At 48.7% G+C, this 18,216-nt stretch overlaps 1 protein-coding gene across 5 annotated transcripts in view; it reads right to left on the reverse strand.

Annotated features, from left to right (window-relative positions):
- GFRA1 (GDNF family receptor alpha 1) overlaps positions 1-18,216 on the reverse strand; it is a 168,464-nt gene that overhangs the window by 23,119 nt on the left and 127,129 nt on the right. For all 5 annotated transcript variants that reach the window (XM_081158378.1, XM_081158376.1, XM_081158379.1 and 2 more), the window contains exons 6-8: positions 6,592-6,701; positions 3,787-3,921; positions 2-183 (exon numbers count right to left, since the gene is read on the reverse strand). In XM_081158378.1, the coding sequence (XP_081014504.1) occupies positions 2-183; positions 3,787-3,921; positions 6,592-6,701 (427 nt within the window). The remainder of the gene's footprint in view (position 1; positions 184-3,786; positions 3,922-6,591; positions 6,702-18,216) is intronic.

The raw sequence follows: 18,216 nt of genomic DNA on the forward strand, positions 1-18,216 counted from the left end.
CCTGCAAATTTGCGCAGGGTGGTAAAACATGCGTGGGGATCTCATTCTCGGACCCCGCTGGCCCCAGAGGTTGGGTCTTCACCCGGAAGGCTGTGGTGGTGGTGGCAGTGGTGGTCTGAACAGGGAGGGCCGGCTGCCACACAGTGACATCGGAGCCGTTGCCAAACGCCTGAATTGCGTTTTCTGCAGTAAAACAGGAGGAAATCCAATTTCAAAGTCAAGCAGCAAGTGTACCAGACAAGCTACATACACCCTGGACATTCCGAATAGCCCTGGACTTCCCTGAACAGAGCCCATCCAACTGTCTACCCTACATGTGTGGAGAGCCAGCCACTGGATCCAATGTTCAAAAATCAATCCATTCACTAAACACTGAGAAGGACACTCGGATGCTCCAACGGCAACCCATGTTTACTGTGCTCCCTTTCAAAGGTCCCTGCCTTGAAAGACTCCTCAGTTGGGCCCTTTGAAATCCAGCCTCGGATCTGTTATTTGGGATCACAACCACGGTCCCATCTTCCAAGAAAACCTTTGTGCTCTGTCAAAATTCTATGCTAAAAGCAAACTCATTAGTGTGTTTGTTTTTTTAAGTATAACATCCTTAATTATGAGGCTGAGAAAGCTCGGTGGCGCTGACATTCATTTGTCAGGCAGTGAAATCAAAGAGCAAAAAATGTGATTCCCTGGCACAGACCACGTACTATGAGGCCAGCGTTGCTCACAGTACAAATGCAACCAGTTTCTTTAACAGAAAAACCTACCCCAAACCTCGGCAACAGTCCAGTGAAAATTTAAGTAAGATTATTTTTTTTCCCTTTCTGCTCCCAGTCTTCTAAACAAAATCTGAATAATTAGGTAGGAGCAGCCCTGCTTAAATGAAAAGTTTAAAATGTAAAACTTGAAAAGCTTATTACAAGTTCATGGGATTAGATTGTTTTTATGGCAAGAGTAAATTGCTTATGTAGCTCCCCTCCCCCCAAATGAATAAAAAACAGTTTAATCAGGTCGTCGGGGATTTGGCCTGGATTTAGGAATTTTTTTTATTTCATATTCATTGTATAAGAAATCAAACTCCCCCACTTGGGATCTGAATGTGTAAATTGTTAATATATGACTCTTAGCTGGCATTTTTCGATATACAAGACAAAATAATTTAAGCCTAATGTTCCTCTTAGAAGTGACATTTTGTTCTAAAATTGTTACCCTTTAAGTTCAGGAAATGGGAAACCTGTTTTCTACAACTTTACATTTTTAAGACTGTAAGAAACAGCTTCAAATGAATATAAATGCCTTTTATGCTTCTAGCCATGTTACATGGCCCAACGGGTGGGTGAATGCAGAGAAAGGTACATGGGGGACTGGTTTCCTTGAATGACCCAGGGCAACACCATCAAAAGAAAAACAAAACCTTCCTTTCTCTGAAGACATGCAGGTTCCAGAGGCCCTTTGCCCGTCGTGGAAACTACCTGTGTTTTTCAGTGGGTTTGCACTGGCACTCGGGGAGGTCGCTTGTGTACTTGCATTCAAATGTCAATGTCAAGGGACCATCTACTAAGTGGCACTGGGGATGCAGCAATGAATGATGACAGCAGTGAAAGACAAAAGACCCTGCCCTCGTCGAGGTCACATTCCGGTTGGGAGAAAACAAGTCAACCATACAACACGTTTGGCAGTGAGAAATGCCTGGAGAAACAGGAAGCAGGCGGGGGACAGGGTGTGCTGGGCGGGAATGGGGAGCTGCAGTTTAGATGAAGTGGCCCAGGGAGGGGAAAGCGGCATCTAAGGAAAGACTCCAGTGACAGTCAGTCACCTCCGCCTTCAGCCCATTCTTCCATCTCGCCTTCCCCTGACATCTGTCATGCACTTTGATGTAAAAATAACTGTTTTCCCCCCCATAACCAGAAGTGAACAGTAGGCTAGAGTGGTGTTCGCGATAGGGGAATCTGGGAAAGAATTGGTTAATCTGAAGAGAGCAGAACTGGATTATTACGTTTGGGTTGCAGTGTACAAATTCCAGCTCCTTCTACCCTAGGGCCTTTGCCAGAGTCTGAATTTGCAGCACTGTGTCTCTGGTATGCTGTGCCCCTTCTAAACAAAGTTTAAATGGAATGACTGTAAAAAATTCAGGCTGGCTCTGGTCCCTGCTGAAGACCAAATGCATTTACTTTTATTGAAAAGTCATTAGCAATAAGATACCAGACTATTCTCCCCTTCACCAAAATATTATTAAGCAGGGACAACTTGAGTTTCTCTGTGAGGGGCCCGTTTTCCAGCCAGCAAGAGTATCTTTTCTCACGCTGACCTCTACTGTCATTGCTTTATCTTCATTAAATCTTGTATTCTGCCAGAAGAGCATGCAGGATGCGGAAAAGGGAATGTGTAATACAGAATAGGTTTTTTCCAAAGTCAAGCCCAAACAAGAGGTCCACAGTATGCCCAATGTCTTGGCAAATGATTCCATACTTGAGGCTAGTTTTGTGGGTTTGAATTTCATTTAAGTTTCCCAAAGCTTGTTTTCGTTTTAATGATACGGTTACAGCCATGTGACTAAAGTACCTAGCCAGCAAGTCATTTGGATTTGCCTTTTCTAGGAAACAATGAGGAGATTGTAGAAATAACACTGAAAAGCTTTTCCATTGTGCACATGGTACATTGTTAACTAATTCTTCAGAAATCAGCCACCATCCAGCAATGCCTCGTGGACAAATTGTCCCTTGAGGACAGGCTCTCAGAGGGGTGGCTGGGCCTTGATTCCTAGGAACTTGGTTGACACCTGCCACCAGGAAGTCATACCTGCTCCCTGGTGTTCAGGTATAGGTTCTCGTCCAACGGGCCCTTCAATAGCAGGCATGACACAAAATCCTCAGGGGACAGGGGCCTGCGGAAGAAGGAACTCAGGCTTTGGATGTCGTCTTTAGAGTGCATGGTCTATGTGAAGACCAGCCATTTATTCAACTGTAAAGTGGAGATAATAACACCTCTTGTGCAGATTACAGCAAATGAGATAATGTATATATTAGGCTCCCTAGAGAGAGAGCTGAAGGCACCCAGTGGCTGCTACAAAATGTGAGTGAGGGGCTCAATGGTCTCAGTGGAGTCGCCACCTGGAGCACAGGTATCTCGGTGGATAGAAGGGAGGCCTAGCACAGGGCTTTGGAAGTTCATCTGATGAACGCTGTTCACACCCGTACATTTCTCTCCATCTCTCTCCCTTTGGGAAACCATTTCCTAGCAGGAGCACCCCCCACCCCGCCTCCCGAGATAACCAGCCATCCTGAGGCTCCTGGCTGCGCAGCCAGCTTCTCCCACTCCAGAACTGCTGCTTCTCCTCTGAGCCAACCTGGAACATCATGGGGGCCACTGATGTTAATATTCCAGTTTTCCTCGGAGAGCCCTTGGAGGCCTACCCCCGTCTAATTTGTCTGAGCGTCTCACACCGTGTGTCACGCTCAGGTTTGAAGAACACTTGGAACAGACTTTGTGCTGGTGGCCAAGATCAAAATTTGATCTGTGGGCAGAAGTGTTCCTTCCCACAAAATGGACCCTCAGATATTAGGATCTCTCAAGATTTTGGAGTCTCAGTCTTGGCAGCAGCCTGTTGATCACTTGCCGTGTTCCCTGCTGCACTGGGCAGTGCGGCCAAGAGGAGCTGGATGCTCCATCAGTGAGAGAGAGAGACGGAGACACAGAGGGAAGAGGTGGACACAAGAGACAAGAAACATAAGGAACACAGAGTTAAGGCTTGAGCTCAGAGAGAAAAATGTGTTTCCTTTTTTTTTAACTTACTAAGACACGTGTTGTCCTTGAAGAAGTTCAGAAACTTGTCACACTCCTCCAGGTCATTGCCACTGTTGCTGCAGTCGCACCAGGGGGCCACGCTGAGGCTGCTGGAGTCGATGTAGTTGGGGGTCATGACTGTACCTGAAAGAGTAGAGACCAGGTGTCTTAATCGTGCATGACAATGAGGACTCGTCTACAGCCTGGAAAGAAACGAATGCTCCTCTGAGGGAGGGCAGATGTGCTGTGATAATTACAAACGTGCCTGCAGAGTGGGAAATTATGTTAAGCAGTGCATTTGCTTGGCCATTTATCTTGAGCACATAAAATAATTTACACATTTACTTAAAAAATTATAACAGAGCTCCTTGAGCTGCACTTAGGGTATTTCTTTCTGCGCAAATGGTATGGATGTCTTGGAGTAGGAGAGAATTAACTCTGAATGCATGAGTTGCCAAATCCCTTGCATTTTCTCGAAAATGTCATTAATCTTCATAAATAGATAGAACTGGTTTTACATATCTTAAAAATCCTTTTAGGACTTTGAATCTACTTCCCTCAGAAGCAAATGGCTTCTTCAGAGAAACAAGGGAGGCTTCGAAACTATCTTTATGGATTAGCCCGCATCCTGAATGTTGTAGTATATGATGAGGCCTCTGCTCACCAGACGCCAACCGCTTTAAATAAAGTCTTCCAAGCTGTGAAGGAATGGGAAGCCAACAGTGGAAATTCTCTAAGCTGATGGCTCCTAGAGCATTGTCTCGATAGTCCTCAAAAGTCCTAAAAGAAATGCTGGGTGGTCCCTCTTGCCCACATCTTCCTGTGTTCATGGTTTTTCTGGGGAGTTCTGTACTGGCACAAATCAACAATGCATTTCTACTTAATACAACCCGAATGTCTCCTCCTGGGTGGCTCACACCAGGCAGGGCCTACTCATGCCAAGAAGCCTTTTGCTTTTATGTGTTTTGTGGAAGTAAGAAGTAATTAGTGGTCAGTGATCCAAGGGATATATTTGGTTCACAAGCAGAAAACAATTTTCTTTGTAAGCTCTTCTGGGTCAAGGGCACATCTTCTTTGTCTTACATCTTTTACTGACTTGAACTAAATTATGTGCCATTGCATCCTGAGATGAGAGCTTCGACCCACAGCGGAGAGGGAGCTCCTAACTTTGGGTGAGAAAGGAACGGAGCAAAGATGTTAAAAAGTATCTACTAAGCATGCCCGGCAGCATAGTGGATTCCTGACATATGGAAGAAGTTGGAACAAGCTTTGTTCTCAAAGAAGTTAGAACCCAATGAATGACCAGTGGGGAAGGAGAGGTGGGGACCCCGCAGGGAAATAGGCTGTGGTCTGTCGAATGCATTGCCTCAGTCAGTTCTTCCCCTAAACGATGAGGATTTCATCAGCCTCAGGCACGTAACAGTTTGCCTCGGCCACTCAGGGCGGATTTAATGAGCCTGTGTGCCTGGCGGGATGGGGGACTAGCGTGTTAATAGCAATTACATCTGGGTGTGGACCTGTAGCTCCTGAATACTGTCTCCTCTGAGCTGCTCTGTATTTTTTTTTTAACTTTTTACAATGAGCCTGCCTTAATTACTTCTGTTATTTCTTAAACCTGTAATTCCATAGTTGATAAGTAATCCCTCCTAGGGCCTAACTTGCTGAAGGAAAGGAGAGCGTGGATGCCGATTTGGAATACCAACATAGGGAAGGTACACTCCGTGGACACAGGCATGACAGTGGTCAACAACTGGTGGCAGGGGTTAGTTACCCTACCGAGCACAGGTAGCCTTGCGAAAAGGGTGGGGACGCCCGCGCAGGCACCCGTAGCACCCCTGCAGTAAGGCCTGTCGTTGATTTCCCCACGGCTCTTGCTGAGGACGCTGTGGTGACAGAGAATTCAGTCTGTGCTGTCATGTTCGGTGAGACATTCTTCCTGCCTGGTGAAGTGTGTGATCCTGGCAGGAACACACACCCTGGCTGAGCCATCTCGATTCTGACAACCTCGATCCCCTCACCCCCCGCAGCCTTCACTGTGTGTTCCTTCCCAAATGTCAGTCATGATGGAGCCCTGTCACCAAGGCTCCCATAGTCCCTGGTGCCTGGAGCACCCGCCGGTGCCCCTGCGTGCCACGCTGACCCACGGGCACGGATCTGCCTCAGTTCTGGCTCTCTTCCAACCCACCAGAGCCTGCTTTAATTGCACTGTTCTCCTGAGTGCTGAGAACCTGGTCCTGCTAACGTCTCAGGTCTTGAAAGACAGAAAGTACTGTTTCTGTTACGTCTGCTCTCAGGAAAAAACACTGAGGCTAAATCACCCCCTGCACACCAGGAGCCAAATTACCAAGAATACCAATAGCAAGGAGGTTCCCCAGGAGTTAGGGGTTTTCTTTCCAAAGGGCCCTTTCTGGGAAACAGCATTTTTGATTTCCCCAGAATGAATGACTTCCAAGGTGCCTTTCCGCAAAGTCCCATAAGGCAGTTAACTTGCTTTGAGCCCCTCTCCTCTCTTCCCTAACCGGGCTTTTCTCGTACTTTGGTTCCACGGTGGGTTCCCAACTGTGATGCATCCTGGGCCGTGACACTGCTGTCTTGCTGCTCTGTAATAATCCCCGCTCCCTGCCTTTGCACCTCCATTAGCCTCCTTTTTGAGTTTTTGTTTTTTGTTTTTTTTTTACCAAGGAGTCCTAGAGGCCTGACATCAAAGCCCCAGCACAGCGGGTCGCTGGGAGATTGTCACTGTCACAGGTAGTGGCAGGCTACAGCCAGAAGAGTCTGTGAGTCTCTGTAAACCAGACTCCCCCCCAATCTCACCAATGAGCCCCGAGTAGGCGAGGAGGCAGTCTGCGTAGTTTTCCTTCAGACAGCTGCTGACAGACCTGGACTCCGGCTGGCAGTTGGTAAAAAAATCAGCAAGGCGAGACCTGCAATAGGAGAAAGGGGGGAGGGGGCTTTAAAAGATCCTGAGCCTCCCGGCAGACATAACTTCTCTTTATTCCTTTGTTGATATGCCTTTCCCACCCCCTCCAAAATACAGAAAACGCAAAGTCTCAAAATGTTAGCATCCTTGCTCACACAACACCCCAGCCCTCGCCCACCTGTGCATGTGCCTATCTGCAGAGACGTCTCCGGGGCCTGCAACTGGAGAAATCAAGATGCTTTGAAGTTCCCATTCAATATTTATTTCTGACTCGACTTATTTGCATCTTTAGGAAATATGCTCTCTACACACTCACCGGCGAGCCACACTGGGAAAATATTTACTTTATACAGAAACATGTCCCTGGCATCAAAATAGGCTCCTGCAGCCCATCTGCTCCCGTAATTCCTACTGGCTTTAAAACTCCAAGTATCTGTCTGGTAAGACATCTCTCATCCACCAGCCCAGGGGCAGTGATTATTGCAGCCACGTGACAATGAGGAGAGAGCTTGCCTTTCTGGAACTGAAGGAAAAGGCAAGAGGAACTTGGGGATGCTCCCTTTCGCCATGGTTTCACTGGCTCTCACTGGGTGTGGTGGGCCTGCTGTTGGAGGTGGTGCCTGGAGGGTCCACTGATCAAAATGCAGCATCTGTCTGTAGCCTGGGGACTCCCCAGAGGCCAGTGCCGTCCTCCCGGAAGCCCTGGGTGCTGGTGAGGTCGCAGAGCCCCAGAAGTGGAGAGGGGCTGCAGACACTCTGGTCTGGGGAGTGGGGATGGGAAGAGGCCTCTTTGTGACCAACTGGCTGTTTTTCAATCTGAAGAGAATATTGTTGGAGAAATCCTGAATGAGAGCTGGGCCCCCTCTGAGGTCATCTCAGCAGACAACAGCCCTGTATCTATGTGAAGAACACAATGGGCTGCCAGAGCATTTAAATTCTCCGGCAATTACAGCAGACAATGAACGGTTGTCTCGGCTTTCTTAAACTCTTTCGCTCCCCAGAGTTGGCAGCCAACAAACCCAGTGCTGTTTTTACTTCTTTCCATCCAAGAAACTGTAGTTACTTAGCATATTTTATGGTATAAACAGGCAGCCAGAGCAAGGTGGGATGTGTGATGATCACAAGGGTTTGTAAAAGCCTGTGGGATGCACATCTGTGTCCCTTCACCATGACTTTAAGTAGCAGGGGATTAAAAGGTCTGAGGATATCATTCAAGTTCACAGCACACAGCAAAGGCTGTGCAGTGCTCGTGTGAGCCTGGTCTCTCCTTGAGCCCTTGTCAACAAGGCGTGTCTGCCCCTCCCTATCTGTGCCCATCTGTGCTCTTGGTACCTCATGTGCCTGGTTCCATCACTGTGAATCCCCGGGGCAGGTGCTGGAGCTCAGCTTTATTTTCTCTGCACAGCACCTGACACTCCGCAGAGGAGCTCTTTTTATGGTTTCCCAGGCAGGGCCATGTGCTGGAGCTAAGTGACCCGACAAAACCCTCTGCGTGAGACTTGGGCATGCACATGTGTGTGTGTGCCCCGATCTCTCTCGCAGTCTGAGCCTCGCTGGTGTTTTCTGCCTCTAATTGAACACACTGGAGCGCATAAAACCTGGACGTTTTCTGTAGGCTGGTTAAAGGATTTATTTTTCGGAGGAAATCCCCGAAGGTGGCTCAGAATTACTCAACTGGCTCCGACGGCCTCCAGCTTGGATTGAGTGTTAATTTCAGAAGTATTTTCCCGGTCATGAAAGTTAATGATCTAGCGGTACTGGGCTTCTAACTTTGCAAAAGCCAACTGCGGTTCAGGCAGCTCCAGCTCTGCACACAACCTGATCAGCTCTCTGACCTGGCAGCTCTGCACTCCCCGCCCGCCCCCCCAGAGACAGAAGAAAGGTCGCTGTCTACGTGTCTCCCATTTCTCGTGGTCTCTTGAGCAGACTATTAACTGCATGGCCCCGTGATGTGGATTACTGTCCCTCTGCGCGAGGCTACTGCCACCAGACTCATTTTGCTTAACAACCTCAGAATTGACTCGCAATTGGACTCTGAAATGAAAGGCTAATTGAGTCAGTCTGCTGCACAGAGCATAACCCCGACTGAGGATAAAACTGTATATACCGCTCCAAGCAGAGCACTGGACAGCCGGGTGTTGCAGAGAAGATCAGCAGCATAGATCCTGTCCCCAAGACAAGCCCGGCCAGTGCGGGGAATGGGAACTTCAAAGTAACTGTTAGCACATGCAGCTTTGCTAAAACACTACCATCCCCACGGTCCCTTCGTGCTGGACCCAGCTTCCTGTGACGTTTCTGTTTGGAGACGGGGTGGTCACATTATAGGATTGTGTTTTACAGAGACAAAAACTAAAGGAGGGAGAAGTTTACACAGTGGTGCGATGGAGCCAGCTCATTACAGGCTGATGGGAAATTGTCAGGAATTTTGTGAGTTGGTTAACGTCTCTGTGGTAGCTTGTTAAGTGGCCTCAATGGGAGTATTTACACCATGGTAATCGGCACACACCACAAAACCGGGCTCTGTGGTGTTCTTGGAGAACAGTTTTTAAATATTTACCAGCACAACTCTGTTTAATAACCAGTACGACACTGTCAATCCCACCCATAAAGCATGCATCATGTCTTGGGAGTCAGTTCCAGTCCTTCCTCTCCCATACCCAGTCACCTTTGGCCCAAAGGAAATAGAGTAGCACCAAATAACTTCCGGTCTTCAGTACCTTCCCAAGAAAGGAAACAGGCCTCCTTCAGAGATGCTTCCTTTCCAAAATTTTCTTGTATTACCAGCATAGCCCTCTGAAATCTTTTTCATATTTAATTTTTTTAATTAAAATGTATTGGGGTGACATTGGTTAATAGGATCATATAGGTTTCAGGTGTATATTTCTATGTTACAAGATCTGTATATTGCACTGTGTGCCCACCACCCTGAAATCTCTGAAAGCAATGTGTGCAGATGGTTATACATATTGACACAGCAGCTGAATCTGTGTCCATTCCATTGGCAGAATGATGTGTCAGGTGCTTGTCCCTGAACTCGAACAACTCACAGTCTAGAAGCCGAGGGAAACACATAGAAAGATTATAATAATATAGTGGCTAGTTCTTGATAAAAAGGTAAGAAAGGCTGCTAATAAAAATGCTAACTAACATGAGTGACATATTTAGTATATGCTAGGTATGTCTTTACATGCTTTTTATTTTTTCCAGACAACTCTAACAAGGGAGGGACTGTTATTTTACTCCCCTAATGTTATAGATAAGAAAGCCACAGCCTAGCAAGTTTAGACTAGAGAAAAAGTGAGTTGTAGAAGCAGGATTGAAAACCACACATTCTGATCCCCACAACTTAAGCTGTACCATGACTCAGCTGCAGAAGCTGGCTCAGAGAGGCCGTGATATGGGGACTGAGACTTGGAGGACGTGTTGGATCTATGGGGTAAAGGTGGAGGAAGGCACTCCAGCCAGAAGGAAGAGGCATGTGATTGAGTAACCATGCTCATAACAATCCCAGGGTAACAGTGATGTGGTATGTGTCCGTGCCAGGCGCGGATGTGAGTGCTGTATTCACACATTTTATTCTACAGCAGCCTTAGTAGGTGACACCATGAGCGTCCTTTTACAAATGAAGAAACTGAGGCAAAGAGGAGATGAGTAACTCCTTGCAGGTGGCAGAGCTGTTTGGCAGAGCTGGAATGTGACCCCATTCAATGGGACTCCAGAGCTGGAGATCATCCTCCATCACCCCACTTAACACAGGCACCAGCCAGAAAACTGTGTCATTCACTGGGGAGGGCAGGGCTAGCAGGATGCAAGGGCTGAGTGACAGGAGGTGGCGGGGGCAAAGTTGCAAAGAGCCTTGAATGATGCACCCAAGCAACTAACTGAAAAGCAATGGGAGCCACAGAAGGATTTTAAACAGGGAAGTAACACGGTCCGATTTGCATATTAGGAAGACTCTTGGGTCTCTCAGTGGTTCAGCAAAGCTTTGCTTAATATCTGCTCTGGGCCCTCAGTGTTCTAGCAGCGATGGGGAGGCACGAAACTGGCCAAAGATGGGAGGAATGTTACTTAGGAGACTGCAGCCAGCGGTGAACCAGAGGGAAGAACTGAGGGCCGGGAGGAGAGGAAGAAAGGGCGCATGGCGCGGCGGGCATCGCTCAGACAGAAGGCAAGACTGATAAAGGAGGGGGCAGATCGGGGCACCGCAACCCAGCGGACAGCGGTGCCATGGGGGCAGACACGGGACAGCAGGGCTGCAAGGAAGGTAGCGAGGCGGGGCCGAACGGTGCTGAGGTCACGGTGCTGCGGGGAGCCAAGTGTCCAGTGGGTTGTTAGAACCCAGATCCTCATGTGTCCAATCGCCAACCACAGCCTGGGCACCCGCCGTCCCCGCCATCCCAGGACAGCCCCTCTGCACACCCCCGGCCCCCCCGGGCGAGGAGGCGCCCGTAGCGTCTGAACGGCTCCGCCGCCGGGCTGCCGTGATCCCAACCGCAGCGCCCGCGCGTCCAGCGTGGGATTAACAAAGTAAATCCACAAGCGGGTTTCTTCCGGAGACATGAAATCTCCATGACGACAGCGGTGATGAACACGATTGTTTTTCTCTGACAAAATGAAAATGAAATGAATAGGCGCTAATGGAAAAACCTATCTCCCTCTGAAAGCAAACATTTCCCACCCTTAACTCAGAGCGAAGTGCTGGCCAGCGCCAAGGTGGCCTTAGGAAATCTGCGGAGGGGGAAACAGCGGCTTATTCAGAAAATAGCCCGTTAAGGGAAGCGTGCTGCTAACTGGAAATAGAAAAAACGAGTAAAATCATAAAAACTAGGCGCGGCTTCTCAAACAGCAGATGGACTTTTGATAGTGAGGAAAATATCATTTACTTACCTTTTTTCTAACACTGTTAGGAAAAGAGTGTTAAGGCGAACAGGTTAGAACCACACTAGAAAGGCCCCGTTTAACATCCTGGATTATCCTGATGCTGCCCGGGTCCTTCCAGGACGAGCCCACACTTGGACACAAGCCGTGGGCCGGGGAGCAGAGCCCGGCACGGAGCCTGGTGAGATCTTGAAGGGGATCCCAGCTCTGATGCTAATTAACCAGAGTTCCTAAATGTGGCACTTAATTACTTACGCTCTTGGATCTCCCTCCCGCTTCAGAAATATGGTCTATGGGACACTCGAAGCTACTTGGGGAAAAAACCACATTTGTTTTCAGAGTATTATTATCCTCTTACCCACGGTGCATCCTGCCCCTACACACGACTTTAGAGGCAAGGCATGTGGTTTCCTTTGCGTATAGAAACCAAGATTTTTCTAGAAGCTGCCCTCATCTCACATACAGGCTCAGGGCCGAAGAGGTTAAGGTCCTGCCCAGGGCCACGCACACGGTGGGTGGTGGCACATGGCCCTCACTGCAAGAGGAACTGCCAACTGCCTATGGCAGCCCTGGAAGGGAAACGCGCAGAGGGCGTTGGACTTTAACTTTTCTGGGATTTTATTTAAGTCATCAAATACATCATTGCTCTCGCTCCGCCAGCATTTGGCCAGGTTGCTCCTCAGAGCCTTCTCCCTGATGTCCCGCTGACTGAGCCTCGGGGAGCACTGTGAAGGCAACTCAGGAGCACAGCAGGGGCGACAATGCAGACGGAACCTGGCCCAGGAGGGTGGCGAGTCTGTCAGGGAGCTGGGCGTCCCTTGACGAAGGATCTCCGGGACCGCACCACTGCCCACGCAGGACTGCAGGACTCGGCTGCCCAGGAGAAAGCCAGGGCTTTGGGACAAGATCCCTTTCTTCATCTGTCTGTGTAAGAAATCACTAGCATTTTTCCTCTGAACCCAGTGTGGGCATGAGGACTTCGAAGTCTTAGTTTTCAATCCAAGCCGGTTAGTTTCTGAAAGCTTTCTCCATGGGCCAGTTAGAGGAAGCCAAGCGTGGCAGGCCTGGCAGCGACACGTACCTGTTTCTAATCCCAGCCCGACCTTTCAAGCCCTTGCACCTTGGGGAGTCCTTTCACGTCTCCAACTCTCAGTTTCTTACCTGGAAAATGGGGTCCATGCTTTATATGGCTGCTGTAAGACCTACCTGTCAGTTACATGAAGCGCCTCACTCAGAACCCAGAGCATACACATCGCCCAGTCAACCTGTACTTCCCATCCCTTCATCTTTCCTCCTGAATGCCTGGTCCCTCCCAAAGCGAAGCCCTCGCAACAAACACACACCAAACGCAGAGACGCACATCTCCATTTACCTTCTGCTGGCTCTTACGTTACATTTTCTGAACAAGCTACATCTGTGTGACCCAAGTCAGCAACTCTGACCACAGCGAACTGGAGGAGTCCCAAGCCAGGGACCCAATGGCCTGACTTAAAACAGCTCAGGCATATGAGCTCATAAAATAAAGGCATTTAAAGAAAAGCTACTTTTTCCCCCTCAGGGGCTGGCAGTGGGGGAAGACATATGTTTAAAATGACTATCAGTAAGTTTGCTAATACTGATAATCTCTTATGCAGAATAAAAATAATTCGAAAAACATGCTGCTAATATTAGACCTGGGCCGACAGAGCATGAGCGCAGCTGTGGTAATTTTCTGCCGCAGTGACACAAAACAGACCCCTGTCTTTCTGTTTCTAGTAAATTACCTTAGCCCCTCTTCCCCGAGCCCACCGGAGTGCACATCTGGAAGGCAGCCTCTGGCAAGTCGGAGCCTCTGTAAGTGCATCTTGCAGGAGGTGGTTTCTGGCTGTGCTGTTCCCCACTTTGGGATGCACATGCTGTCTCCTTGGAGCAAAGGCCCCAGCACTGACCCTGGGGACGGGCTGTGTAGCTGGGGGCTCAGGGCCCCCTCTTGAAAGCCCAGGTCCTCCCCCCATCTGGGAGGGAGCATGTCCACTCTGGAGCAAAGGCCCTGGTTCCCACGCCCCAGGCACAGATGCCCGAGGCTCCGAGCATCTTGTGCTCCTCGGGCTCTTTCACGTACATTCCCAGTCCTGCTGGGACGATTAAAGCCTCAGCCAATGCACACGTTTCTCAGTGACTCAGCCAGACCACAGCCCCATGGTGTTGGGACACAGCACTCTGAGGTCCCAGAAGCCTTTGAGACTTGCCTAATGCCTCTGTTTCCTGGAGCAGAAAGGGCTCTGTGGCCAAGCACAGATCAACGCCTGTTCCCCCAAACCCCTGCCCAGCTTTATTTTGATACTTGAGAGTCTACAGCCCATTTGACAAATGCCCGCTCCCCACCCATGAGGAACCGCAATTACAGTTGCTCAGCTGGCTCCTCGGCAGCTCCTGGCCCAGCATGTGGGTCCCTGGAGGCTGCGGTCACTGCTCTCTGAGCTTGACCCACAGGCTGTGAGAAAGCGTCCCCCACAGAGGAAGCAGTGCAGGGGGCCCAGGTAGAGCCATGCCTCACTGTCATTCATGTGTCCTGCTTGGAGTGTCAGGTTCGGTGACAGCAGGCTGCAGGGCAGAGATGTGACGCTTCCTTAGCCTTCTGATCGCATCAAACTGCAGTGGTCCCTGAGGGAAGGCCAGCGCGGTGTCTGATCAATCTCGGCATCCCTCACGCAGCCACCTTGCCCAAACCGTGACAGCCATCAATCAACATCCCCGGAGAGGCTGACGGGGCTCGACAGCTAATCTCTACGAAGCACATTTGAAAAGCAAGTTATTGTAGTTGGCAAGGGAATCCATTCCAACCTAGAAAGGGCTCTGGCTGCCCCAGAGCTGCCCTTCGGCCAGGGCCCCCCTCCAACCAATTTTTCCAATGCACACCCTGATGGGCCGGTTAGGCAGACTGTCAGTCATAATGGGAGACCAGAACGTTGCAAACGACCCTATGCGGCGGCGCCAAGTCAATAAAGTTGTTTTGTACAGTCCATGATACAGCATGTCCATTAGTGTAGAAAACCTAGCTTTGGCAGTACTTGCTTTAATGGGAAGAAATGGAGGGAGGAAGACATTGGAGGTTTTCTGGATGCTGAAATTATCCCATAGCTCTCTGATGGGGTAACAGCAGATGACAAATACACTATAACTCTTTAGGAGTAAATCTTATCCAACAAGGCTTTTGTATTTCTGCAGGGAAACTTTGGAAATTGGTTGTGTGACTTTGAGCCACAAGGAGAAAGAGAAATCCAGATGCCCAACCAATCTTTCACCAGTAGAACCAGAGCTTACATCTCCAGACCAACACGGTGTGGATCCGTTTCATATAGAATTCTGCAGGCACCTCCACCTTCAGGACTGAGTTACAGACGCTGCCTCACAGTCATCCTGGAGTCTAAGAAGGTCCGAACCACTGGCTCAGGAACCCTGGGCTGCAAAGGGCACCCACCGCGGCTCCATTTAATTATTTATACCCTCTCTTGCTTCAGAAGAATTTTTGAGATGCATCCAATGTAGTTTGGGTGCAATAGAATAAATGTGAAAAACCGTGAGGGAATTGGTGGCCATAGAAAAATAAGGCAGAGGTGGTGGGCAGCTGCCACAAAATGCACACCTACACCTGGCTAGAGGAAAGCTGTGAGTTTGGTTCTGTGCCTTCTGGAAACCTCTGGGAAGGGGAGGGGGGATGACTAGTCCCATAATTCATGATGTACCAAGATCAACATCAAGACAGATGCGCAAAAGAAACACTACTTCGGGCAGGCAGAATAATGGCATCCACTCTAATCTCTGGAACCTAAGACGTGTTTCCAGACAAAAGGGCCTTTGCAGATACGATTAAGGTTGTGGACCCTAAGGTGGGGAGATTACCCTGGATTATCCAGGTGGGCCCAGTGTAACCACAGGGGTCCTTAAAAGTGGAAGAGAGGCTGGTGAGGAAGCCAGAGTAATGCTATGTGAGAAAGGCTGGGCCGGCCTTTGCTGATTTTGAAGATGAAGGGAGGGGCAATGAGCCAAGAAATGAGGGCAGGGAAAAGGCAAGAGAACAGATTCACCCCTAGATGCTCCAGAAGGAACTCAGCCCTGTGGACACCTTGATTTCAGCCCCATAAGGTCTGTGTGGGCCTTCAGACCTCCAGAACTGCAAGAAAATAAATTCACATTGTCTAAAGCCACCACGTTTGTGCTCATTCGTTCAATCAGCAGCAGAAGACTAAATCACTACTAAAAAGCAGTCTACAGTAGAGGTTTTAAATATAGAGTTTGAAAATGGACCAGGACTTAATTTCAGTTCATTTTACTGACTAACCATGGCGTAGTGGGCAAGTACCTTAACTTCCCTGAAACTTAATTTACTCCGGTTGAATATCACTAAGTTCTTCAAAACCTTCCCAGAGGGTTAAGTGCAGCTGGCACCTAGCACCCGTCTATGACTGTTTGAGATTCCTAGGTGAGGACAGGACTCATCAGCGCTAGCGTCTTCTGCTCTGCTCTGGGCCAGCCAGGAGGTCCACTCTGACCCTGAGATCTCCATGAAGCCCTGGGTAGAGATGACCACACTGATATTTCCCTTAGAATCCATCTGCTAATAATGGCATGTGAAAACTCGTTGTCCTGGGGTCACTAATCCACCTGTTCAAAGCCTGTATATGCTTAACAAACTCAAAATTGGGAAGGAGAGATGTCTCCTGTGAGGTCTCCACACCTTCAAGCAGACAAATGTTTTTACAGGCCAGTGGAATCACGCCCACGGAAGCACATGACGCAATTCAACAGGGATGCCCTCTGCTGGCTTGGCTGGCATCAGGCCTGTGTAGATTTAAGGAGGCGCTGTCTGCACCCTAACAGGGAAGTAAGTGTTCCCATCATGATGTTTATGATGAGAAAATGAAGTCAAATTACTTTAGGCAAACCCAGGTAAATTCTAGAAATTATCTCCAACGCTGCCTGGCCTCCTTCAGTCAAACCTTGCTTCTCGGGGGTTCCCAGAAGATGAAAAATTAAAATTGCACAGACTCTCTTGACTTTAATCGTTTGAAAAACTCCTCCCCGTGCCCCCACCCCCAAAAGACAAGCACTAAATATCTCTGAGGTACTTTAATTTACCTTCCAGACATTAAGGGAGCAGAGTCTCCGTGTCCTGGGAGGGTGTGGGGCAAGGGGAAGGCATGTGGATGTCTGAATGGCTGGCAGCCTCCACTTGCACAAACAGACCGTAAGCAGAAACACATGAGAATAACATCCCCTATTAATCTTTAATAGGGGTGCAGACATCCTAAGGAAAATTATGCTCAATAATAAATATACACACGAGATCACTTCTCTCCCAGGCAAGTTGTTTTAAGGTCAACAGAGACTTTGAGCTCAGCAAACAGTCCCTAATATCTTCCTCACCAGATGGGGCAATGCTCAGGAGACAGGGAATCGTGGAGTTATACGTCCAAGCAACACATCACTTATTCCAGTGCCACCGGATGATGGTCCTCCCCTTTTCAGAAAATCCATAACCCTTCTTAGTAATCCAGTCTCATGTTTAACATTCTCTCTGCAACAGCACCTTCCCATCCCCTCACCTTGGGCCTAGCTTTTCTACATTTTATCCTAAAGCTCTTGGCTATTACAACTACATGGTCCCTTTTTTTCTGCAGGGCAGTGGAGCTGACTTACAGGTCCACACAAGCCATGTTAATAACAAACTGCCCCACAGCCACTCCACCCAACCATGTGATCTTAAGGTTGGTTTGTTTATTTATTTTTACCAGAATATCACGTTTATTTTCAGATGTTACAACAATGTTAAAATCAACAAGTTTAATTCTTAACTGCAGCAAGTAAACTTAGCCATTGAAGTATTTTTAAAGTTATTTTCTCCAAAAAATGGAGGGACCTTTTGTTTTCCACCCTCATATTACGGTTTCCCAGTAGCTCTGTGTTTGGAGGACTTTGAACTGACAAGTAAACTGCTATGGGGATATTTTCTAACTTCTTTCCCCAAATAAAATGAATCTGAACAAATTCTATATTGCAGAGATTTCTCTACAGTGATGTCAAGGGTCTCCTCAGGCCCTCCCACCAACTCCCCTCCCCTCACCAGCTCTGAGCCCCAAGGAGGGCACCCGATTCAGCCTTCCTGCCCACGCCTCCTCCCCACTTTCTATTTTACACCTTCACTGTGTGAATAGTCTCACCTTCATTGTGAGAAGGTGAGCATTTAGGATTATGCCCGGGATAAAGATGTTCTGAAGTTCCCAGTACCCATTTCTACCTGGAAGGGCTCCAGGCCTGTCTCCCAGGACATCCCACAGCCCTGCCACCCTGATCGCTGGCATCCCACAGCCTTGCTACTCTGACTTGTGGGAGCTGGATGGGATGGATGCACACAAGGCAGCCACACACCCCAGACTTAGTTCAAGGAACACCTGTGCACACATGTCTTCTAGCCCAAGAATATTCTGGTCCTTCTAGTGCAGCCATTCTCAAAGTGAGGTCCTGGCACCCTGGCAATCTCAGAGAGCTTCTTAGGGTCTGTGAGGTCAAAACTAACTTCCTAGCCTAAGTTCTCGTGTAGCTTTCTCACTTTCATTTGCTCATGACAGCGCCATGGAGTTTCCCCAGAGGCCACATGACAT

The sequence above is a fragment of the Miniopterus schreibersii genome, assembly GCF_964146895.1.
Source record: "Miniopterus schreibersii genome assembly, chromosome: 14".
Taxonomy (NCBI): domain Eukaryota; kingdom Metazoa; phylum Chordata; class Mammalia; order Chiroptera; family Miniopteridae; genus Miniopterus; species Miniopterus schreibersii.